At 42.2% G+C, this 25,573-nt stretch overlaps 1 protein-coding gene across 18 annotated transcripts in view; it reads left to right on the top strand.

Annotated features, from left to right (window-relative positions):
* The window catches only part of OBSCN (obscurin, cytoskeletal calmodulin and titin-interacting RhoGEF), a 234,815-nt gene that overhangs the window by 28,498 nt on the left and 180,744 nt on the right, over nt 1-25,573 (top strand). For 17 of the 18 annotated variants that reach the window (XM_088839239.1, XM_088839241.1, XM_088839240.1 and 14 more), the window contains 3 exons: nt 9,912-10,187; nt 13,836-14,111; nt 20,876-21,151. In XM_088839239.1, coding sequence (XP_088695365.1) covers nt 9,912-10,187; nt 13,836-14,111; nt 20,876-21,151 — 828 coding nt within the window. The remainder of the gene's footprint in view (nt 1-9,911; nt 10,188-13,835; nt 14,112-20,875; nt 21,152-25,573) is intronic. The other variant, XM_088839248.1, reaches the window with a different exon arrangement.

Below are 25,573 nucleotides of genomic sequence, written 5' to 3' on the forward strand. Positions count from 1 at the left end.
GGACTCCCATCCTCCCTGGTGTTTGTTGCTGTTGCTGTTTGCTTTTGCTGCTGTTGTTTGGATGTTCAGTGACTTTTCTGAACGAATTCTGTAAAGTCTCTGTGTGTGTGTGTGTGTGTGTGTGTGTGTGTGTGTGTGTGATATTGACGTCTCTCTTCAGTAAGCTTGTTGGTCAGCTAGTGATTTCATAGTGATTTCCTTCGATGTCTGGAACCTGTTAAGTCTCCCAGTTTTTGCCAGGGGACTTTGTGTGGGTGTTGTTGCATGCATATAACTCAGAGCCATATCTACCTTTGCCTTTACTTCGGGCTTTCTTGAGGCAGATGTGTGAGTTTAGGACCTTCTCAGGTGTCTTCTGAGTATCATGTATGTATGTCCTTCTAGATGCCCAGGAAGAGGTCAGAGCTTTCCAAAGCCGTCTACTAACATCTCATAATCCAGCTTTTCCTTTTAAGCCCATTGATTAGCCTGTTGTCTGCCAGTTGTTATCCACAAACCCAGACAGCAATGTTCAGTAATTGCCTGTGATTATTTTTTAACAAATACCCATGAGGAAAAGCTGTTTTTACTTGGTGAGCTTCTGTTCAGACTTGAATAATGAATAAATAAAGACAGTCTTGTGAGTGGGGTTTTGCAAGGAACCGCTGCTGCTGCTGCTGCTGCTGCTAAGTCGCTTCAGTCTTGTCCGACTCTGCGCGACCCCAGACGGCAGCCCACCAGGCTCCGCCATCCCTGGGATTCTCCAGGCAAGAACACTGGAGTGGGTTGCCATTTCCTTCTCCAATGCAGGAAAGTGAAAAGTGAAAGTGAAGTCGCTCAGTCCTGTCCGACTAGTAGCAACCCCATGGACTGTAGCCCACCAGGCTCCTCCGTCCATGGGATTTTCCAGGCAAGAGTCCTGGAGTGGCTTGCCATTGCCTTCTCCGCAAGGAACCACTAGTCAGCTTAAATAATGACTCTTCTCTGGGAATGGAACTTTGAAAGAACCCTCATTTCATTCTTTACCCTACCAGGTTGCTGGTTTTCATTGTGATAGTGGACTGTTGGTTTTCAAGGCTACGTCAGAACCAGGGAGAAGGGTATGAGGATTGGGCAAGTTAAAACACCACGTCTTGCTGTTCTTACCAAGATGTGGCTGTTTTTCTTGACTGTATGCTCCTCAGATTGCTAAGAAGCCTTTGATTAATTTCCAGAGCTTTGAGAAAGTTGATTACAACAATTTTTGCAAATGTCATAATTGATTTCATGGAAGAGAGTTTTTGTAAGAAGTCATTATTTTGCCATTTTGCTAACGTGCCTCGGGATGATTTTAAAATACTGAAACCAGCCTTGCATTTCTTAGATTGTGCCCTTTGGTGTTTGTGGTGTGCTGTTCTTTTATCCATTACTGGATTCAGTTTGGAAACATTTGGTTGAACACTTTTGTGTTTAGTGCACGAGGAATTTTGGTTTGTAACTCTCTTACACTGTCTTTTTCTGGCTTTGGTATCAGGATAATGCTGGAATCACAAAATGTGTTGAAAAGTATTCTCTTTGCTTCTGTTTTCTGAAAGAGATTGTGTAGAATCTGTGTTGTTCTATTCCTTCTTTAATTTCTTTTTTAGTTATTTCACTGGGTAAACCAGTAAAGTCATCCTGGCCCAGAGATTTCTTTTTTGGAGGTCTAAATAATAAACACATTTTATCTATACTTATGAAAGTATATAGGTTATCTGTTTCCTCTTGGCAAGTTTTTTTATTTTTAGTTTTTGAATTCTAAGGAATTGATTCCTTCATCAGATTTGTTCATTTCCTGCTCATAGAGTTGCTTGTCGTATTCCTCCATTCACTTTTAATATCCGCAGTATATGTAGTGATATTTCTTGTTTCATTCCTGGTATTGTTAGTTTATATCTTCTTTCTTTTTCTTGTTAGAGGTTTGTCAATTTTATTGATCTTTTCAAAGAACCAGATGTAGGTTTCATTGATTTTATTTTTAAACTTCATTGATTTAAGTTATCTTTATTATTTCCTTCTTTCTAATCTTTTCTTTTTTGAATTTCTTAAGGTATAAACTTAGATTTTGATTGAAATCTTTCTTCTTTTCTAATATAAATGTTTAATACTTTAAATTTCCTTTAAGTGCTGCTTTAACTTTATTCTTCAAATGTTGATATGCTATATTTTCATTGTTATTCAGTCTAAAATATTCACTCATTTTGCTTGAAACTTCTTCGGCTGCTGTATTATTCAGAGACATGTTGTCTAACTTCCAAGTGCTTAGAGATTTTACTTTTACCTCTCTGTTGTTGATTTCTAGTCTATACTAGCACATTCTTTGTGTTTTTTAGATTTTAGAAATGTTCAGAGCTTTCTTAGTAAAGCACAGTATGGCAGACGTTGGTGACTGTTCCATGTGTACTTGAAAGGGATGCCGAGCCTGCCCTTGGGTGGAGTGTCTTACACGTGCCGGGCCGCGCGGGTTGCTGGTTCCGCTTCCAACGATGTTAAGTGTGCGAGCTCTACCAGGCACTGTGTGAAGAGTGCTGGCATCTCCAGCTGCGACCGTGGCCTTTCTGGCTTTACTCTCAGTTCTGTCCGTCTCTGTTTCGTGTATTTTGAAGCTCTGCTATTTGGTGCTTGCTCATTTAGAGTTGTTACGTCTTCTTTGTCCGTTGACTGGTCTATCTTTAGGTGATACTCCTCTTTATTGCTAGTAATTTTTTTGGCTCAGAAGTCTATTCTATTTGGTATTAATGTAGATAGGCAAGATTTGTCTTAATTAGTGTTTGCATTGTATATATTGTTTCATTCTTTTATCTATACATATTTGATGTGAGTTTCTTGCAGACAGCATAATGTTGGGGCATTTTTACACATCCCAACAATCTCTTATAGTAGGTGTGTTTAGACTATACTTGTTATTAATGCAGTAATTGTTTGAATTCTGGTCTACTGCCTATTTTTGTTTTTTCTTTTTTTACCTTTCCTATCTTTTTGGATTATTTATGATGTTTTTTAGTATTCCATTTTAATTTATCTGTTGTGACACTGTAGTTACCCTAGGGATTGCAATAAGCATACTCTTCACTATCTGTTTAGAATCCAGAATTTTATTACTTCAGTTGACTTGTAGAACTTATATATAAGTACTTTAGTCATCTCTTCTTTATGTTACTAGTTGTCTTATGTATCATCTCTGTGTACATTGTAAACTTATTCAGACAGTGTGCTGATCTTTGGCTTTTAACTATCAAGCATATTTTAAAGAATTCAAGAGGAGAGGTATAATGTATTTATTTGTCCAGTGTATTAGTCAGCTCAGGTTTTTATAGCAAAATACCACAGATTGTATGGCTTCAACAACAAAAATTTATTTTTCTTTGCAGTTCTGGAGGTTGGAAGTCTAATATCAAGGTGCCATCATAATCAGTTTCTTATGAGAACTCTCTTCCTGTATCTTCACATGGCCTTTCCTTGTGGACAAAATGTAGCAAAGTTAGGTTAAGTTAGTATCTGAACTGGCAGAGGGAAAAGGGAAATTTCTAGGTTGGAAGGGAAGATGGAATGAAACTAATGCAGTCAGTGATGAACTGGTGCACTGATGTTGTTGTGGGGTTTTGGTTTCAGGGATCTGGGTCTGACTTGCAAAGAGGCAGTAGGAACTTTGGTTCAAGAGCGTTGGAGGAGTGGAACTGAGACAACTGTACAAGTCTGAGAATCTTCTAGAGCCACATATTTAAGGAAAAGTTGGACCAGAAAAATAAGCTGCCCATAGCCCAGGGAGGTGTCAAAGTATTTTTTCTATTTTCCTTGGCTTGGGTGTGAAAATAAATGGATTGGAATGTGAATTTATCATATTTGGGACCCCAGATTAAGAAGTTAAGCTAAAAATGAAGCTTTAGGCTAATGATACTCCTGGAATACCTGACAGGAATAAATGTAAAGCACTCAGGAGGGATACCCCTCCAGTATCAGGCCATACTTAATGAATCCCTGGAGAATTCCCTGGGGATCCAGTGATTGGGACTCCCCACTTTCACCTCCAAGGGCCTGAGTTCAGTCCCTGGTTGGGGAATTAAGATCCCATAAACTGCATGGCATGACCAAATAAGTAAATAAAAGTCTTTAAAAAAGAATCCCTGATAAATATGCTCTCACAATAAAAATCTAAGTATCAGAGGAATGATCCAATATAAATGAGAGCTGGAACTCACAAACATAAGCAAGATTAGACCACCCAGGAAATTCAGATGATAGAACAACAGTCTGAAAGAGAATATAAATCTATTTTAAATGATTAAAAAGATGTATGGAGGACTTGAAAACATAAGAAAAAGGGTGATACTTGGGGAAAAAACAGGCAGATTTAAAGGGAACAAATGAAATTTCTTAGAAAGGAAACATAAAATTTATAATGAACAATTTAGAAGAGGGATAAACAGCAAATTAAGCATAGTTGAACATAAAATTACTGAATTAGAAGATAGATCTGAGAAAGTTACTCAGAATGAATCACAAAGACGTAAAAAGTAAGAGTTAATAGCAGAATAGCGACGAGAAGCAGGCCACATGTATGTCTAAAAAGACTTCTGCGAGAGACTGGAAATAATAAGGAAGATGAAATAATGAAATAAATGAAGAAATGGTAAAAGACATGAATCCTAAACTGTAAGATTTGTAAGTAATAATGGAAATTGTAAAAATAGTCACAGCTAGCCACATCGTAGTGAATTGCAAAAGGTCAAAAACCAAGAGGAGATCTTTAGTTCAGTTCAGTTGCTCAGTCATGTCCGACTCTTTGCGACCCCATGGACTGCAGCACACCAGGCCTCTCTGTCCCTCACCAACTCCTGGAGTTTACTCAAACTCACATCCATCGAGTCGGTGATGCCATCCAACCATCTCATCCTATGTTGTCCCCTTCTCTTCCTTCCCTTAATCTTTCCCAGCATCAGGGTCTTTTCCAGTGAGTCAGTTCTTCGCATCAGGTGGCCAAAATATTGGAGTTTCAGCTTCAACATCAGTCCTTCCAATGAACACCCAGGATTGATCTCCTTTAGAATGGACTGGTTGGATTTCCTCCCAGTCCAAGGGACTCTCTAGAGTCTTCTCCAACACCACAGTTCAAAAGCATCAATTCTTCGGCGCTCAGCTTTCTTAACAGTCCAACTCTCATATCCATACATGACCACTGGAAAAACCATAGCCTTGACTAGACGGACCTTTGTTGGCAAAGTAACGTCTCTGTTTTTTAATATGCTGTCTATGTTGGTCATAACTTTCCTTCCAAGGAGTAAGCGTCTTTTAATTTCATGGCTGCAGTCACTGTCTGCCGTGATTTTGGAGCCCAAAAAAATAAAGTCTGACACTGTTTCCACTGTTTCTCCATCTGTTTCCAAACAGAAAAAAGATTAGTGGGATGATATTTATTCTTCTGTAGGTTTATCAGCAGCAATGAAGAGCACAGAGTAAATGGAGAGAATTTATCATTCACAAAATCTCACTGAAAGAATTACCAATGAATTTATTTTATAAAGAAGAAAATCAAATCTGGAGTAATAGAATGCGTTCTAGAGTAATGTGATATGATGAAAATACAGTAAGTTAATAAAAAAAAGAACATCTGATTACAAGGCCAAGGATTTGATTAAACCAATGGTGGTTGGCCTGCTAGAAGTTTAAACTGTATTAGCGTATTAATGTTCCTGTGACAAGAGTATTGCCTGTTCTTGGTGACGTGGTATAAGAAACTCTCCCTGAGAATGCCAGTTCTTTGATGTGCCAGCCTCAAATTATGCCTCCCTTTTTAGAGTAATTATGAGATCACAGGTGATGAGTAAACCTGGGTTGTAAACCTGAACCTGAACATGATTGAACTGGGAGCGTTCCGATTCCAAGAACTATCCTGTTCCCTGCTTTGTGCATCTTCTGCATGTGAAGTTCTCTGCGTTGAGAAAGCTAGAAATAGGGCCAGCTTAGGGCCAAGGCGTTCTAGGTTTGAGTTCCAGAAGGTGAGCCCTCATCCAGTTCTAGAAATCTGATTGTCTCTGACCGCTTGTTCCTCCCTGTCCTCAGGGCCCAGATTGATGTTTTCCGGGGGGTACCCAGCATGCGGGGAAGTGCAGGCTGAGGTGGGGGCCAGCGCCACGCTAAGCTGTGAGGTAGCCCAGACAGAGATTACATGATTCAAAGAGGGAAAAAGCTTGGAAGTGTATGTGGAGGCCAAGGTCTGCACCTAGAGCCTGGTGGTACAGCAGGTGGGCAAGGCAGATCCTAAGGAGTCTGGTTGAAAAGTCAGGACCTGGAAGGTTTCCTTCCAACTCTGTCACAGGTGGGTTCCCTGCAGTCCTTCTTAATGTTCCTCAAGGTAACTGTTGGGGAGTGAGGAATGTGTGATCATGCCACCGAGAAGCCCATTTCCTCCCAAAACTTACGACATAGCAGCTAACAGGCATTCATTATATTGCCTAGGGCTGGATCTCATGAGGGCTTCCTGTCTATTTACTTGTGTAAGCTTCACAACTGCTTCAGGAAGAGGAATTCCCATTTTAAGATAAGGCACAAAAAGAAACTCCATAACTTGCCAGAGTTCGTATAACCAGAGAAATACAGAGCCAGAGTTTAGCCCAATATTCTGAGGGTTATTTCCTTTCAATTTCAAATTACAGTTTAACAATCCACCCTCCAAACTATATTAAACTTTTTTTTTAAAGAGACTATTCCACCATCTTCCAGATTCCATGTATTTTTTGGAACATCAACTGTCAGATTTATCTTCCCTCAAGCTCCCATTTTCCTTGCCTTGTTGTTTTTAAGATGCTGGTTTTGACTTTCAGCAGTTTATACTGATGCACCTGGGTATGGTTTTCTTTGTATTCCGCTTGGTTGGGATTCCGGAGCATTCTGAGTGCAGCTTTTTGTCTTTGCTCAGTCATGAAGTAAGGTTTTCTCGTGTGTCTCTCGCGTATCTGTCTTTCTGTCTGCCTCAACTCTTTTTCTCTCTCTGCTTTAGCCGGGATATTTTCTTTAGCTCTGTCTTCTAGTTCACTAGTTTTCTGTTCCTTTGTATCTATAATCTGTTGTCAAATCCATTTATAGTGTGTTTACTTTCAGTTGTATTTTCCCATTTTATAATTTATGTTTGTTTAATTTCTTATGGGGTCTATAGAGTCTAGAGTTGGTAGGAAAATTTTTTATATTTGATCTATTTTCTTTTCTTTCATATTAAAGAAATATTATCACGCTTATATATCAGCTTCCCAGGTGCAGGACACACAAGAGACATGGGTTCAGTCCCTGGGTTGGGAAGATCCCCTGGAGGAGGAAATGGCAACCCACTCCAGTGTTATTGCCTGGGAAATCCTATGGATAGAGGAGCCTGGTGGGCTACAGTTCATGGAGTCGCTAAGAGTCTGACACAACTTAGCAACTGAGCACATGGACACATCATGGTTATATCCTGATCTGATAGCCATAAAACTGATCATCTGATATTGCCTTTTTAAAAATTCCTATTTACTCTTGTCCTTGGCATGCCAGTGAGTTTTCAGTTGATGGTCAGATATTGTGTTTTTTTGAACATGGATGATGTTATCTTACTTTAGAAAGAGGATCAGTGTTTCTTTTGCCAGGATAAAGGAAACAACTAAGAATTTTAGTGTGTGTTGGTACTGCACTGACTCAAGGCTGCATTGCAGTTTTGATCAGGGTCATCTGTCTCTGGTTGGTTTCCAGTCCTGGGCATCCTCCAAGGATTCCTGCAGACCTGGGACAGGGGTGAGGGTCTGTTTCCAAGCAGAGACTCAACCCTATCTTTGTCTCTCTGTTAATGCAAGGTGCTAAAATGTCTGCTATAGTTTTCAGAGAAGTTCTGCTTGGCTTCACAGTCCCCTGGGTCATGCAGCTGGGGAAGTCATCAGACATCTTGGGGGAAATGTGACTGAGTGTGGGGCTCAATTCCTCAAAGTCTCTTTTCCCTGGAGGCTTGCCTCCTCAACCTCTAACTTCGTCTCTCTATTCACACAAGGTGTCCACAGCGTGGTCGGTATTCCTGTTTCATAGTAGCGACCCTGTGCCTTTTATTGTCATGCCATACCAAGGAGCAGCGATGTCCACAGGAGAAAATCAGATGCCCAGTGTGGTTCTAAAAGTGCAGTTCCCTTTTACCTTCCTCACTCACTCCATAGCTTTCCCTTTAGGAGAGCCCTGGCTCTGGGTCTCATCTCTGTTATAATGACCCACTCAGCTTTCTTCAAGGCAACCCCCCTTCTGTCATTTAGCCTTCACCTGAACATCACTCCTTAGCAAGGTTTGCTCTGACCACCGTATCTAAGCCACCAATCAGTCCCTTTTCTCTAGCGTGTCACTGACTTAATCACAGCACCCAACTTAGCGTTACATCATTGTCAGGTTTATATGTTTGTCTTTCCTCAATAGAAAGTAGGATCGATAAGAACAGAGACTGTGTTGTACACATTTCCAGCTGTGGTGTAGCATTCCAAGCTACCACCACAGTGCCTGCAGATAATAGACCCTTCACTGACATTGGTTTCATCAGTGATTGAGTGAATAAGTGAATGTCTGCATCTGTGGCATGGAATCTCTGAGATCCTCTCTGTGTTTGTTTGAATTTAGCGGCATATGCACAGTTATTAAAGTTGGTGACATAAGCTGTTGGTAAGGATGTGGAGAACAGGAACTCCACACACTTATGTTGGCAGCGTGCGTTGCTGAAACAGTTTTGGTAAACTGGAAATATCTGCGAAAGCCAGAGCAGGTGCTCTGTGTTCCAGCAGTTGTAGTGCTCTAAAAGACACGTAAAAGAATGTTCACAGCAACTTTACACTCGCATCGCCAAGTCGGAAGCAACCAACACGAGCAGTCAGAGAAAAAGGAGAAAGTAAATTGTGGTGCTTGCTCATACAACAGATCCTGTACATCAGTATGAAAGAACAGGCTTCTGCTACATGCACAGCATACTTAGATCTTACAGACATCATGCTGAGTGAGAGAAAACAGACCCAAAGAACATATAATGTTTAATTCCATTCAAGTGAAATCAAAGAACAGGTAAAAATAGTTGATGGTGATAAAGGTGAAAAGGTGACTTTTGGGGAGTGGTCAGTAGTGAATGGGGAGCTGGAAATGTTTGTTCATGTGTTTTGGTCACATGGAGATGAGAACCCTTAAACTTTACTGAACTGTAAATGAATTCGTGTACTTTACATGTGTATTATACCTTGAAAAATGTGGACTAGTTTGTGGGGAATATACCATATGTCTGGTTCTGGGCATGTGAGAGCACACAATTCAGTCTGTCCACCAGAGGTGACTGTCATGTGGGAATGACAGTGAACTAGCTGTGACAGATGCTGGGATAACCCTGGCCACCTTCTCCCGGCCTTAGGAATTATTTTTGAGTTAGAACATGACTATAATACCCATGAGGTTCTGACACAGGAGACATATCAGACTCTTTACCTGTGCACCCTTCTGGGCTTAGGGCATTTTCTTAAGAAGAAGCTTTTTGGGTCGATGCATGTTACAGGATGCTCGGGGCTGGTGTGCGGGGATGACCCAGAGGGAGGATAAAGGGAGGAGGGAGGTGGGAGGGGGTTCAGGAGGGGGAACTCATGTACACCCGGGGCGGATTCATGTCAATGTATGGCAAAACCAACCAATATAATATTGTAAAATAATTAGCCTCCAATAAAAAATAAATAAATAAATAAATAAAAGAAGCTTTCCTGAACTCTGAAGTTTCAGTCTCATAAGCTGGTTTGGGCTTCCCAGGTGGCGCTAGAGGAAAAGAATCTGCCTGCTCATGCAGGAGACACCAGAGATGTGTGTTTGATCCCTAGGTTGGGAAGATCCTCTGGAATAGGATCAGATTTGTGTCTCTGACACTGTGTATCCCTTTCTGTGCCCAGAGTCCTCTGCAGTGTTTATCAAGGGGCAGCCAATGCATAAGGAGGTAAAGGCCGTGGCAGGGGCGAGTGCCACACTGAGCTGCGAGGTGGCCCAGGCCCAGACGGAGGTGACGTGGTACAAGGACGGCAAGAAGCTGAGTTCGAGCTCGAAAGTGCATGTGGAAGCAAAGGGCTGCACCCGGCAGCTGGTGGTGCAGCAGGCGGGCAAGGCAGACGCCGGGGAGTACAGCTGTGAGGCCGGGGGCCAGAAGGTCTCCTTCCACCTGGACGTCACAGGTCAGTCCTTGGAGGTAGTAAGTTAGCCTTATGTGGAGGTGATGGGACGGGCTTGCACCCCTGACAGACCTGATGATCTTTCCACTAGACTTCATCTCTTTTGGTCTTCTGTCCTCCCACCCCCATTTTCATACCCAAGGCTGGGCAAAGGGAGCTGGACGGGAGGGTGTGAAGAGAAGGGAGAAAGGCGTTCTGTAAACCCAGAGTGGCGTTTTCACACAGTGATGCACGGTCGTCAGTTCCCAGCATCTGCCCAGGGTCGTGTGGGTGTTCCCTGGTGCCTGGGCCTCTGGTTCTGTCTTGCACTTGGAGTCTGATGTAGACCAGGTGTCTTTCAACTGTGGGTATGTGAATTTGCTCCTCTTGGCTGGCCTGACAGCAACTAGCTGCCCCACCCAGCAATGCAGCCAGGACCAGGGGAGATTTCTGCTGCACAGGCTTGGACTTATCTCCAGACCAAACTATAGATTACCAGAGTTCTAAGTGTTCTGGACACTCTTTCTTCCTTGCACATGGATATTGAAGTTAACTGTGTATCTGCAGGACTTCCGAGATGGCTCAGTGGGTAAAGAATCTGCCTGCAATGCAGGAGATGCAGGTTTGATCCCTGAGTCGGGAAGATCCCCTGGAGGAGGGAATGGCAACCCACTCCAGTATTGCCTGGAGAATCCCGAGGGCAGAGGAGCCCGGTGAGCTGCAGTCCATAGCTTTGCAAAGAGTCAGACATGACTGAAGCGACTGAGCATGCGTGCATGTGTATCCTCATGTAACAAAATCTAGATCCATTTTTCTTGCAATATGTGTGCAAAGTAAATAGAGCAGAGAGTTGGTCAGTGTGTGCCTGAAATATGCACATGTGAGATCTGGAATTCTCTTTTCAAAACATTCCTTTTTTCTTCTGTTAGAACATTCTGTGTCAGAATTCTAGTTGGAGTCTGATTTATAGATTCAGACTTGGAAAGGAATAGTTGCTTCTCCTATACCAGCATGTATGTATCTTTCAAAAACTGTATTTTAGGAGAATATAACAATTTTTTTCATGGCAATAAATATGAAAGCTATGAGGAATTGATTAGATTTTTAGGAAACTGTCTTAATAGTGACACAAGAAACATTCAACTCAAATAGTCCTATAACCTTTTAAGTGATTAGAGCCATAGTGAAAAATCTGCATAGGAAATGACCTAATCCTGGTAGTTTACACTGGTAAATTATATGAAATACTTTGGAAGAATCCATGTTCGGGGAAATTTTTCTTGAGAATAGAAAAAAGACTCTGATTTGTTTCATGTAGATAGTGTAACACTGATACTAGCATCTGAGGGTAAGGATGAAATTACAGACCTATCTATTATGGATATCAAGGCTCAAATATGAAGCAAAATGCTATCAAAATAAATCCAGCAGTAGATTAAGAGGAAACCTGAAAAAACATTGTGACGAAAGCAACAGCCAGAAATGCCAGGTTGTTGAAACACTGGAAACATTACAAAGCAATCTGTATGTGACATGCAGGACAAAGAATTTGATGAGATTTGGCATTATAAATGCAGAAGAAAGGCTTAATAAAGTTAGCATCAACTCATGCCATAAAATTCTTAACAAATTATAATTAAAACTTTTTTTTCTTAATTTGACAAGTGATGGTGTAGATAAACAAGTTAACTGTACCCAGAACAGTTTGAAAGCTTTGCTTATGAGATAGGGAGCCAGACAAGGCAGCCAACTGTTACTGCTTTTATCTGACACTCTACAATACAGCTAAGACAAGAACAAAGCAAAAGAGTGAAAAAATGAAAGTGGAATTCACGGATACTATGGTTTATCCAAAAGATAAATTATGATACCTAATAAGATAATTAAGAATGATTACCATATAAAAAATCAACATGAAGTAGACACTTCTGTGTCTACATGGTAGCAACAAACATCTGAAAGTGAAATTTTAAAAGATTTACAATAGCATAAAAAGAATCATTTTCTAATTCCAGGTCTAATAAAAAGTGCTGAGAGATGCTTGGGGAAGATAATTAAATTTTTTTTTGAGAGAGATGGGAAGTTCTAAACAAGTAGAAATCCGTGGAAGAAGAAAAAATTTTCAATACCAATTAAAATTCAAAAAATGTTTCTTTAGTGGGGGTTTTGAAAATTGACATGTTGCAAGGACCATGAATAGTCAATTCACTCTTGAGGAAGAGCAAAAGGTGAGTTATTTGCTATGCCAAGTATCAGCTGATATAAAGCTACAGGAATGAATAGAATAGTGTCTAGTTGAAAGGATAGATGCACAGGCCAAAGGTCCAGAACAGTGATCTCATACACAGACCTCTGCGTGAATGGAGGACCACATTCCCCTTCTCCTCTTTAGAAAATGTGGAATAGTGAGAGGGGTAGAGACAGCATGGTTTTAATAAATGTTGCTTGAACCATTTAACCATATAGAGAAAAGATTAGACCAGTAACTCATACCACACATAGTCAGCTCCTGTTGTCAGAGACCATGGAATTAAAGGGAAAAATCATAGATGACAAGCTAGATGGTTTTGATTAATTTAGGATAAAGGTGATTTCTTAGAATACAAATGCACTAACCATAATGAAAGAAATTTAACATACTTGAGTACGTTAAAACTAAACGTGAAGATTCATCAGAAGACAGCACGAGTTGGCAAAAGGCATACCACACAGATATGAAAGATGTTTAGAACACACATTCTTGTCAGTGCCTAGCATTTAAATACAAAATAGCTCTTTAAAATGAGCACATGAGTGACAGTCAATGCTATTGAAAATAGGGCAGAAATTTTGAACAATGACAACACAGAAGAGCAAACAGTGACGAGCAAAACATCGAAAAGGTTCTTGAGTTTGAGTCATCAGAAAAAATGTGTAAGACAGAGGAGGTAACACTCACTCCCACCAGTTTCCCAGCAGTGAGAATAGGTGAAGGTGAAGCCTGAGGAAATCTCATTCATTGCAAACGACAACATGGACTGCACATTCCTGTGGAAAAGATTCTAGCCTTCTATCGGAAGACTGGGAATGTACATATCATAACCCTACAATTCCCATCCTCTTGGTAAGCGGGCGGAAGATTTGAATAGTGTCACCAGAAAGAAGAAATGGCGAACCCAGTCCTAAGGGGAAAGTTGCTTAGCTTCTTCATTCCTCAGACAGTGACAAAGAAAGCAACAGGTAGGTGCAAACGCTCCCCCAGATTGCCGTCGTTGACAACAGTGAGACTAGGCAAGGGCACTGAGCCTCAGTCATCTCCATGGACTGCAGGTGAAAAGTTCCTGCCTGCGCTTTATGGAGAAGGCTGTGGATGCATCTAGAAAGTTTGGGGCATACTTGCCTTGTGACCCTACTGATGCCAGTAGTAAGGGATGAGGCTGATCCAAAGGCCATCACATCCTGAACCAGCTCACACGGACAGCTCACGTGTAGGAGAATGCATAAATTATGTCACTTGTTGCTGAGAAACTTTGGGGGACCTCTGCAGGGCACAAGACTGGGGCAGGTCCCCGAGAAATCTCCAGCCTCATTTTCTCCTGCTCCTACTGCCAACTCCTCATCCCTATTCTTTGCCCAGGGCTGCCGTCCTGACTGAGATGGGGTCTCTGACTCCATGTATCCCTCTGTCCCCAGAGCCCTCGGTGGTGTTCGCCAAGGAGCAGCCGGCACGCAGTGAAGTGCAGGCCGTGGCGGGAAGCAGTGCCACGCTGAGCTGCGAGGTGGCCCAGGCCCAGACGGAGGTGACGTGGTACAAGGACGGCAAAAAGCTGAGCTCGAGCTCGAAAGTGCGTGTGGAGGCCGCGGGCCGCGGGCGGCGGCTGGTGGTGCAGCAGGCGGGCAAGGCGGACGCCGGGGAGTACAGCTGCGAGGCCGGGGGCCAGAAGGTCTCCTTCCACCTGGACGTCACAGGTCAGTCCTGGAGGACGCTGAGCTAGCCCGTGCAGGCGATCAGAGGACTGGCTACCTGCTTCCCCAAACTTGTGTGCGCTTGCCTGTGTCCTTCATCTCTTCAAGCCTCCCTGTCTTCCGTGTCCCACACGGATACCCATGTGGGCCTGGGGAGGATGGGTGGGGAGGCTGTGCCTGGAGAAGCGGGGCTGTGTCTCTCCACTTGCTTGCATTCAGTAAGGCTTGGTCGCAGTGTCCTAGCATATGCCCTGAATCTTCCTGTTGTTCCTGGTGTCAAGACCCCGACTCGCCCTGATAATTTGGGACTGATGTAGACCTAGAGATATGTGACTTTCCTCCCATCATATGTCTTTCTTGACAGCCACCACATGCCCTAATCTGACACCTCATACAGGTTCTTGGTTTGCCTGAGGTGATACAATTTCATTGTTCCTGGATTAGGGGAGATATTGGTCACACAGTCCTACTTGAAATTCTTCAGGAGTGAGCATTCGATGATAAATTTTAAAGTTTCTGGGTCGTCCTTCCTTCCTTTTCCCAGATACAGAGGCCCCAGTTGCCTGTAGGTACCAAGAAATTGGTCCATGTTTTCTTGTCACCCTTGCAAAGAGAAGAAAGGAAGGATGATCGGTGGACAGTCTCCTGTGCCATTTAGGGTGGTCTTCTTAGATCAGATGTGATTTTGCATTTGTCTTCAAATGATTCGGATGTTCTGAGTCAGTATTCTCCTCGGCATTACATTGATGAATTTAGGAATGGAAAGGAGAAATTTGCTTCTGCTACATTAGCAGGCTTTGCTAATGAGGAGTTACTGTCCTAGCAGCCTCTAACCAGAAAAGCAGTCTTTTATTTCATTCCGTTTTCCTAATGGTGTTTTGCTGAAAGTTTTCATTTTTGTTTCAGGTTTTAAGGATTCGTTAACAAAAGAAACCACTTGTTATACACAAATACACAATTTCGATATTTAATAGAGAATTATCTATCTCACTTTCAGTAAGAAGAAGTGAAGTCGCTCAGTCGTGTCTGACTCTTTGCGACCGCATGGACTATAGCCTGCCAGGCTCCTCCATCCGTGGGATTTTCTAGGCAAGAGTACTGGAGTGGGTTGCCATTTCCTTCTCCAGGGGATCTTCCCAACCCAGATATCGAACCTGGGTCTCCTGCACTGCAGGGAAACTCTTTACCATCTGAGTCACCAGGAAAGCACTTTCAGTAAACAACCATTAAAAGAAAAGAGAAATAGAACAGTAAAGGAGGGTAACAGTACATACATCACCAAATTGTGTTTTCCCTGACATCCGGACTTAAACAGCGCTAGGAAGTCCCGTGTAACAGCTCTCTGGAGTCTCAGTTGGGAAAATGTCTCAGGCAGCCCATCTGCTCCATGGGTGAGGCTTCAGATTACAGTTTGGGGGTTTCTGTTTATAATCCCTGGCTGCAAAGGAGTAAATTGCAGCTTTGGTTTTATGTTAATCACGTTTTACAGAGCTGTTTATTTTGCACGGCTTGGAAAGTTGTTAAGCCTCAGGTATGGTTGGCCAGATGCCCTCCAGGGCTCAGGAATCCCACGATCTGCCCTCTCTCTTATCTGTGGTGCTGCTGGGCTTGTACTCACGTCTGGCACATAGTCAGGCCTATGTCTGGGCACGTCTGAAGCAAGGTCAGAGGCCTACTTTGCTTTCTTGTCTTTGAAGCCTGAACTAAATTACTTTCATTTAATTTCCCTAACAAATGGTCAGTATCTCTGCTTCATGACTAAAACGTAGGGTCATCTAAGAATTGGAAGAGAGCCTTCTTGCTGAATAGGGGTGGACTGCCATCATCCACTGACTTGTAGGTCTGAACGTCTAACACTTTGAGACCACGCCAGATAGGAAGATTTGTGGGTGTGTGTATATACCCCAGATCCCACCATGCATCCTTGGAAGATGTGGTTTTCAGAACATGTTAGAGTATTCTAAGGTAAAACTATTGAAAAGTTGTGAAATGTGGCTAAATCCTAGTAAATGATGAAAATGGGCACAGGAAGATAAAGAAAAGTTGTAGAGTTGCGTGACTTGTCAGTCAGTAGGACCAGTAATGACAAGTCTTCTCAGCCCCATAGTCCTCTGGTAAACGATACAGAATGGGAAAAGTATTCTTCCATGCTGTGGATTTGGTCCTAGAGAGAGATAAAGGAGATATACTCTGTAACTCTCTCCATGAACAAACATAACATCAGTACCAAAATCACACAAGAAAGGCAGGAAGAATGAAATTTGAGACCAGTGTGCTGTGAGTAACAAGGCCAAAATTGTAAATTAAATGTTGGCAGAAGGAATTCAGCGATGTATCCAAGGGTTAGAGATCGCTGATGGAAGTCCAAGTCCAGGATTGCACTTTGGAGTTAACCTTGACAATGTTAATAGATAGAAAGCTTGACTTTGAGAGATTGAAGACGTGATCGTCTCCATGAGTACAGAGTCAGTCTTGGGAGATTGTTCCTTTCTAAGAATTTGTCCATCTCTTCCAATCTGTTCATTTTATTGGCATACAGTTGCTTATAGTAGTCTCATGATCCTTTGTATTTCTGTGGTATCTGATGTAACTTCTTCATTGTCATTCTGGTTTTATTATCTCCCTTTTCTTCTTGATGAATCTGGCTAGAGGTTTGTCAATTTTCTTTATCTTTTCAAAGAACTAGCCTTTAGTTTCATTGATCTTGCCATAGTTTTGTCTCTTTTTCATTTATTTCTACTCTAATTTTTAGGATTTATTTCTTCTTTACTAAATTTAGATTTTGTTTGTTCTTCTTTCTCTAATTGTTTTAGGTATAGGGTTAGGTTGTTTATTTGAGATTTTTCTTATTTCTTGAGGTAAGATTGTATTGCTATAAACTTTCCTCTTAGAACTGCTTTTGCTGCATGCCTTAGGTTTTGGATCATTGTGCTTTCATTTTCATTTGTCTCTAGATATTTTTTGATTTCCTCTTTGATTTCTGTACTGATTCATTGGCTGTTCAGTAGCATATTGTTTAGCCTCCATGTGTTTGTATTTTTTATAGTTTTTTTTTCCTTGTAGTTTATTTCTAATCTCATAGCATCGCTATTGGAAAAGGTGCTTTCAGTTTTGAAGTGCTTTCATTGAAAAGATTATTTCAGTTTTCTTAATATCCAAGGCTCATCTTGTGGCCCAGCATGTGGTCAGTCCTGGAGAAGGTTCTGAGTGCACTTGAGAAGAATGTGTAGTTTGGTGCTTTTAGATGAAATGCTCTGTGAGTATCAGTTAAGTCCATGCGGTCTAATGTGTGATTTAAGGCCTGTGTTTCCTGTTAATTTTCTGCCTGGAGGATCTGCCCATTGACACAAGAGGTGTGTTAAGTCCCTTTATGGTTGTTAGTATTTGCCTTATATATTGATGTGCTCCTATGTTGGATGCATATATATTTACAATTGTTATATCTTCTTTTTAGATTGATCCTTTGATCATTAGATTAGATGAGATGGTTGGATGGCATCACCAACTTGATGGACATGAGTTTGAGTAAGCTCCGGGAGTTGGTGATGGACAGGGAAGCCTGGTGTGCTGCAGTCCATGGGGTCGCAGAGTCAAACACGACCGAACGACTGAACTGAACTGAACTTTAATCATTATATAGTGTCCTTCTTTATCTCTTATAACAGTCTCTGTTTTAAAATCTGTTTTGTCTGAGCTTACCACTTCAGCTTTGCTATGATTTCCATTTGCGTGGAATATCTGTTTCCATCCCCGCACTTGCAGTCTGAGGTGGATCTCTTGACAGCATATACACGGGTCTTGTTTCTGTGTCTTCTGGTTGATGCATTTAATACATTTATGTTTAAGGCGGTTATCAATATGTATGCTCCTGTTACCCTTTTCTTAATTGTTTTTATGTTTTGTAGGTCTTTTCCTTCTTTTGCGTTTCCTGCCTAGGGAAGTTCCTTTAGCATTTGCTATAAGGCTGAATTGGTGGTGCTGAATTCTCTTAACTTTTTCTTGTCTGTAAAGCTTTTGATTTCTCCATGAAATCAGAAGTGGAGCCTTGCTGTGTAGAGTATTTTTGGTTATAGTTTCTTCTCTTCCATCACTTTAAGAATATTGTGCTTCTGTTGTCTACCCTCTGGAGGATGACACTGTCTAAGAGGCTTGCGCAAACTTCCTGATGGTAGAGACTGACGGTGGGTAGAATTGGGTCTTTCTCTGGTTTGCAGGGCAGCGCTGATGGGTGGGTCTGCGCTCCCTCTCTGTTAGTTTTTTGACCTGAGGTGATTCTTGCCTGGTATCCACAGACTCTAAGGTAGGGCTAATGGCAAAGACCTCCAGGAGGGCTCACGCCTACAGGTACTTCCTTGGACAGCTGCTGTCAGTACTGTTATCTCCGTGGTGAGCCACTGCCAAGCCACACCTCTGCAGGGGACCCTCTAATGCTAGCAGGCAGGTCTGGTTCAGTCTCCTGTGGGGTCACTGCTCCTTTCCCCCGGGTCCTGATGTGCCCAGGATTTTGTGTGTGCCCTCCAGGAGTGGAGCTTCTGTTTCCCCAGGGCCTGTGGAAATCTGCAGTCAGATCCTTCAGGTCAGATTCCCTGGGGATTACTAGTCTCTTTGGCAGATCCCAAGGGTGGGAAGCCTGATGTGGGGCTCAGAGCCTTAACAACAGCGGGAGAAGCTCTGTGGTGTAATTGTTTTCTAGACCGTGGGTTGCCCTCCTGGTGGGTATGGGATTTTCTTTTGTCATGATTACAGCCCTCCTGCCATCTTGCTGTGGCTTCTCCTTTGTCTTTGGACTTGGGGTGTCTTTATTGGTGGGTTCAAGCCTAGTCCTGCTGATGGCTGTTCAGCAGCTAGTTGTGATTTTGGTGTTCTTCCAGGGGGAGGTGAGTGCACATCCAGTCTGCTACCTTGACCTAATCTCCATGAGTACAAATCAAATGGTTGATTAAACTTGAATGTCATACACTGAGAAAAAAAGTTGATAATACCGATCACCAGTTCCTGCCATAAAATTCTCAGAAAATGTATAAAAGTATTCTTTTTAAAAATTAACGTTATATAATTCATGCAACCACAACAGAAACAGCATGGCGTGTCTGGAAATATTTGATGTGAGACATACATGTAGGGTTCTCCAACCACTGAGTTGAGTAACGAGGAAATAAAATCAATAGCAAACAGTTCTGAAACCTCAAAGTGAAATTTGCTGATGATGTGTTGATCAACTCAGACAATCTCAGAGATAAATTATTAGACTGTGTAAAATTCTAGAGTAGAATTACTATGTAAAAAATCAATATGCAGAAAATATTTCTACATACAAGTCCTGGCAAAGAATACTTGGCAAATGAAATTTGTGTGAAAGAGTTAGATAGTATAATTGTATTGTGAGTCTAATTTCAGGTCTGATAGAAGTTGCTAAGAGGATGTGTATGGGGAAGTTATTTAAGATTCTTGAGAGGCAGAGGTTGAAATAGATGGGTAGAAGTCTGAGGGAGAAATAAAAAATTATTATTAAAAATCAAAATGGGACAAAATATGTTTCTAACTGTCAGATGAAAGAATAGCAGGCAGATTCCAAAGGTATGGTTCAGTCAATATGCTGTTTTCTTGAAGAATGTTCAGAGGGAGCATTTACTGGTACCCAATGTTAGAAATTATCATAAGGCTGCAGTTTTCAAGATAAGGGGATTCCAGTGCAGAGGAGCAGAATAGTGAGCTCAGAAACAGTTCCTTGCATGAATGGATTCCTGCACCAGCCATCCCCCTTCCCGACCTTCCACATGTTCTATTTGTTACTCTGTTGTCTATCAGAGAAGTTGAGAAAGGATATGGTCTTCAAATATTGTGGTTGCATCACTGAAAACTATACAGAAAACTTAAGTTGTAATAGTAGTTCACACTACAAGTAAACTTGTACTAAATTAGAAACCTCAGCGTAAAACCCAAAAAACCCTCAGATGATATTTTTAAAGATTTAAGGTGAGGAAAGATTTCTTAAATAGAACACAGCACTCTCCAGTGAAAGAGATGAGAAGATGTGAAAACTGTTGAAAGGAAAACCTGTGATTTATCAGAGGAATCGATCGAAGGGTAAAAGTGGCGGTCACATAGTTGGAAAGATCCTTCAATCCTGTGTCATTCTCTGGTGTTTAAATGGATAAAGAGCGGCCAGAGGTGAAGCGAGAAAAGAGAGAGCCTACCATCGGTAGTTAGGAAAAGCTTTGAATGGTGTTGCTAGGAAGGAGAGCACAGTCACCGTGCGTGAACCCAGCGCTAAGGGAGAAGGGGTTCAGCTTCCTCAGTCCTCACGCAGTGTAAAGAGAACCATGGGGGAGGTGTGTGCACTCCCAGCAGATTGCCATTAGCTGACAGCAGTCAGAACAGGAAAGGGTGCTGAACCAGCCCCATGGCCTGCAGGTGAGAAGTCCCTGCATAAGAGTAGGGAGAAGACTGTGGGTCCGTCTAGGAGGCTTAGGGAACAGTTGCCTCATGACCCTGCTGATGCCAGGAGCAGCGGATCTTTTCCAGTGGCGCCCCCTGGACCAGCTCAAAAGGACCCTTGGGAGAATGCTTAAATTGTGTGTCTTTTGCTGAGAAACTCAGGGGTCCTCCTCAGGGCACAGGGCTGGTGCCGAGTCAGCAGTAGTCTCCAGCCCCATTGCCCCTTCCCATCACCACACACTCCTACTTCCCATCCAGTCTTCTTTGCTCGGACTGCCATCCTGACTGAGATGGGGTCTCTGACCTTGTGTATCCCCCTCTGTCCCCAGAGCCCTCAGTGGTGTTCGCCAAGGAGCAGGCGGCACGCAGTGAAGTGCAGGCCGTGGCGGGAAGCAGTGCCACGCTGAGCTGCGAGGTGGCCCAGGCCCAGACGGAGGTGACGTGGTACAAGGACGGCAAGAAGCTGAGCTCGAGCTCGAAAGTGCGTGTGGAGGCCACGGGCCGCGGGCGGCGGCTGGTGGTGCAGCAGGCAGGCAAGGCGGACGCCGGGGAGTACAGCTGCGAGGCCGGGGGCCAGAAGGTCTCCTTCCACCTGGACGTCACAGGTCAGTCCTTGGAGGTAGTAAGTTAGCCTTATGTGGAGGTGATGGGACGGGCTTGCACCCCTGACAGACCCGATGATCTTTCCACTAGACTTCATCTCTTTTGGTCTTCTGTCCTCCCACCCCCATTTTCATACCCAAGGCTGGGCAAAGGGAGCTGGACGGGAGGGTGTGAAGAGAAGGGAGAACGGCGTTCTGTAAACCCAGAGTGGCGTTTCCACACAGTGATGCACGGTCGTCAGTTCCCAGCATCTGCCCAGGGTCGTGTGGGTGTTCCCTGGTGCCTGGGCCTCTGGTTCTGTCTTGCACTTGGAGTCTGATGTAGACCAGGTATCTTTCAACTGTGGGTATGTGAATTTGCTCCTCTTGGCTGGCCTGACAGCAACTAGCTGCCCCACCCAGCAATGCGTGTGGGTTCACAGTAGGGAGAGGTGTTTGCATTTCATTAAACCAGGTGCAAAACCATCGTACTTGATGTATCTCAAGGCTGAAAAATGGATTACCAAATTTTTAGTGTTTTAGACACTCTTTCTTCCTTATACGTGGGATTAGAAGTTATCCATGCATCTCCGTATAACAAAACCTAGGCACATTTTCAAAGCAAATGCTGATTTTATTATGTCTTTTGTTAGAACATTCTGAGTCAGAATTCTGCTTGGAGTCTGATTTATAGATTTAGGTTTGGACAGGAATGGTAGCTTCTCCTATACCAGCATGCATGTATTTTTAAAAATGGTATTTTAGGAGAATAGACAATTTTTTCATGGCAATAAATATGAAAGCTTTGACAAATTGATTAGTTTCTTGGGAACTCTATGAAAAGTGACTCAGGAAACATTCAACTACTTAAGTAGTCCTAAAACCTTTAAAGTAACTGAAACCGTAATGAAAAGTCTTCTCATAGATCTAGTCCTGGTAGTTCCACTGGCATATTACATGGAACACTTTGGAAAAAAGCCTTGTTCATGGAGATTTTTTAGAGAACAGTAGAAGGAGATGAGTCTCTGTTTCATGCTGATGGTGGAACATTGATACCAGTATCTGACAGGGAAAGTAGTAAGAATTGAAACTGTAGACCAATCTATTATGGGTACAAGGCCAAAATCTGGAACAAAATATCAAAATTAAGAATATGATAAGAGGAAAATTGGTAATATGCTGTGATGAAAGTCACACTGCAGAAATACAAGGTTCTTTACACACTACAAGCGTTGGCAAGCAATCTGTTCGTGATATGCAGAGTAAAGTATTTGATAAGATTTGCCATTTTAAATACAGAAGAAATGTTTTAAAAAGTTAGCATCAAATCATGCCATAAAATTCTTTATGAATTATACAGAAAGCAATTCTTTCTTAATTTGATAAACAATGCCGTAGGCAAACCAGCTGTCTGTACACAAAAAAAGTGAAAGTTTTAAAGCTTTGCCTGTGAGATAGGAAACCAGACAAGGAAGCCAGCTGTTACTGCTTTTGTCCAACATTCTAAAACACAGTTAGGACAAAAATAAAGTGAAATATATAAAAGTGTGAAAAAGCAAAAGTGCATTTCATGGATAATATGATTTATCTAAAAGATAAAATATGCGACATAATAAGATAGTTAAAAATGATTCAGTTCAGTCAGTTCAGTTCAGTCGCTCAGTCGTGTACGACTCTTTGCGACCCCACGAATCACAGCACGCCAGGCCTCCCTGTCCATCACCAACTCCTGGAGTTCACTCAAACTCACGTCCATCGAGTCGGTGATGCCATCCAGGCATCTCATTCTCTGTCATCCCCTTCTCCTCCTGCCCCCAATCCCTCCCAGCATCAGAGTCTTTTCCAGTGAGTCAACTTTTCGCATGAGGTGGCCAAAGTATTGGAGTTTCAGCTTTAGCATCAGTCCTTCCAATGAACACCCAAGACTGATCTCCTTTAGGGTGGACTGGTTAGATCTCCTTGCAGTCCAAGGGACTCTCAAGCGTCTTCTCCAGCACCACAGTTCAAAAGCATCAATTCTTCGACGATCAGCTTTCTTCACAGTCCAACTCTCACATCCATACATGATCACTGGAAAACCATAGCCTTGACTAGACGGACCTTTGTTTGCAAAGTAATGTCTCTGCTTTTTAATATACTATCTAGGTTGGTCATAACTTTCCTTCCAAGGAGTAAGCGTCTTTTCATTTCATGGCTGCAATCAGCATCCGCAGTGATTTTTGAGCCCCCCAAAACAAAGTCTGACACTGTTTCCACTGTTTCCCCATCTATTTCCCATGAAGTGATAGGACCAGATGCCATGATCTTTGTTTTCTGAATGTTGAGCTTCAAGCCAACCTTTTCACTCTCCTCTTTCACTTTCATCAAGAGGCTTTTGAGTTCCTCTTCACTTTCTGCCATAAGGGTGGTGTCATCTGCATATCTGAGTTACCATGTAAAAAATCAGTATAAAAAACACTTCTATGTCTAAGAGTAGTATCAGACATCTCAAAAATGAAATTTTGAAAGTTACGATGGCATGAAAAGGATCAATATCTAATTCCAAGTCTAATAAATGTGCTGAGAGGCTCTGTAAGGGCAGGGGGAAGTTAAAAAATTTAAGGGACAGTCCAGAAGTTCTAAGATGTTGGGTAGAAATCAGTTGAAGAATAAAACATGTTCAATACCCATTAAAATTCAATAAATGTTTGTTTAGTGGGACTTTGAAAATTGACACAGAAATTCCAAAGACTGTGTACAGTGAATTCACTCTTGAAAGACAAAAGGAGAGTTATCTGCTATACCAGGGATCAGTACTGTTAGAGAGCTACAGTAGTGAACACAGCAGTCTCTTGCTGCAGGGACGGGTATTGACACACAAGGGCCAGAGTAGGGATCTCAGACACAGACCTATGAGTGGGTGACCATGTTCCCCTTCTTTAGAAAGAAAACTGTGGAATAGTGCAAGGGGAAAGACAGCATGTTCTTTTTTTTTTTTTCCTTTTTTTTTTATATTGGTTGGTTTTGCCATACAGTGACATGAATCTGCCCTGGGTGTACATGAGTTCCCCTTCCTGAACCCCCCTCCCGCCTCCCTCCTCCCCTTATTCTCCCACTGGGTCATCCCTGCACACCAGCCCCGAGCATCCTGTATCGTGCATCGACCTTGAACTGGCGATTCTTTTCACATATGATAATATACATGTTTCAGTGCCATTCTTCCAAATCATCCCACCCTCACCCTCCCTCACAGAGTTCCAAAGACTGTTCTATACATCTGTGTCTCTTTTGCTGTCTCATATACAGGGTTGTCTTTTCCATCTTTCTAAATTCCATGTATATGTGTTAGTATACTGTATTGGTGTTTTTCTTTCTGGCTTACTTCACTCTGTATAATAGGCTCTAGTTTCATCCACCTCATTAGAACTGACTCAAATGCATTCTTTTTAATGGCTGAGTAATACTCCATTGTGTATATGTACCAAAGCTTTCTTATCCATTCGTCTGCAGATGGACATCTAGGTTGCTTCCATGTTCTGGCTATTATAAACAGTGCTGTGATGAACATTGGGGTACATGTGTCTCTTTCAATTCTGGTTTCCTCAGTGTGTATGCCCAGGAGTGAGATTGCTGGATCATATGGCAGTTCTATTTCCAGTTTTTTAAGGAATCTCCACATTGTTCTCCATAGTGGCTGTACTAGTTTGCCTTCCCACCAACAGTGTAAGAGGGTTCCCTTTTCTCCACACCCTCTCCAGCATTTATTGCATGTTGACTTTTGGATAGCAGCCATTCTGACTGGTGTGAAATGGTATCTCATCGTGGTTTTGATTTGCATTTCTCTGATTATGAGGGATGTTGAGCATCTTTTCATGTGTTTGTTAGCCATCTGTATGTCTTCTTTGGAGAAATGTCTGTTTAGTTCTTTGGCCCATTTTTTGATTGGGTCGTTTATTTTTCTGGAATTGAGCTGAAGGAGCTGCTTGTATATTTTAGAGATTAATTCTTTGTCAGTTGTTTCATTTGCTATTATTTTCTCCCATTCTGAAGGCTGTCTTTTTACCTTGCTTATAGTTTCCTTTGCTGTGCAGAAGCTTTTAATTTTAATTAGGTCCCATTTGTTTATTTTTGCTTTTATTTCCAATATTCTGGGAGGTGGGTCTTGGAGGATCCTGCTGTGATTTATGTCGGAGAGTGTTTTGCCTACGTTCTCCTCTAGGAGTTTTATAGTTTCTGGTCTTACATTTAGATCTTTAATCCGTTTTGAGTTTCTTTTCGTGTATGGTGTTAGGAAGTGTTCTAGTTTCATTCTTTTACAAGTGGCTGACCAGTTTTCCCAGCACCACTTGTTAAAGAGACTGTCTTTTCTCCATTTTATATTCTTGCCTCCTTTGTCAAAGATAAGGTGTCCGTAAGTGTGTGGATTTATCTCTGGGCTTTCTATTTTGTTCCATTGATCTATATTTC

This window comes from Moschus berezovskii, chromosome 8 (assembly GCF_049115385.1).
Source record: "Moschus berezovskii isolate FMDL1 chromosome 8, NW_MosBer_1.0, whole genome shotgun sequence".
NCBI classification, from domain to species: Eukaryota; Metazoa; Chordata; class Mammalia; order Artiodactyla; family Moschidae; genus Moschus; species Moschus berezovskii.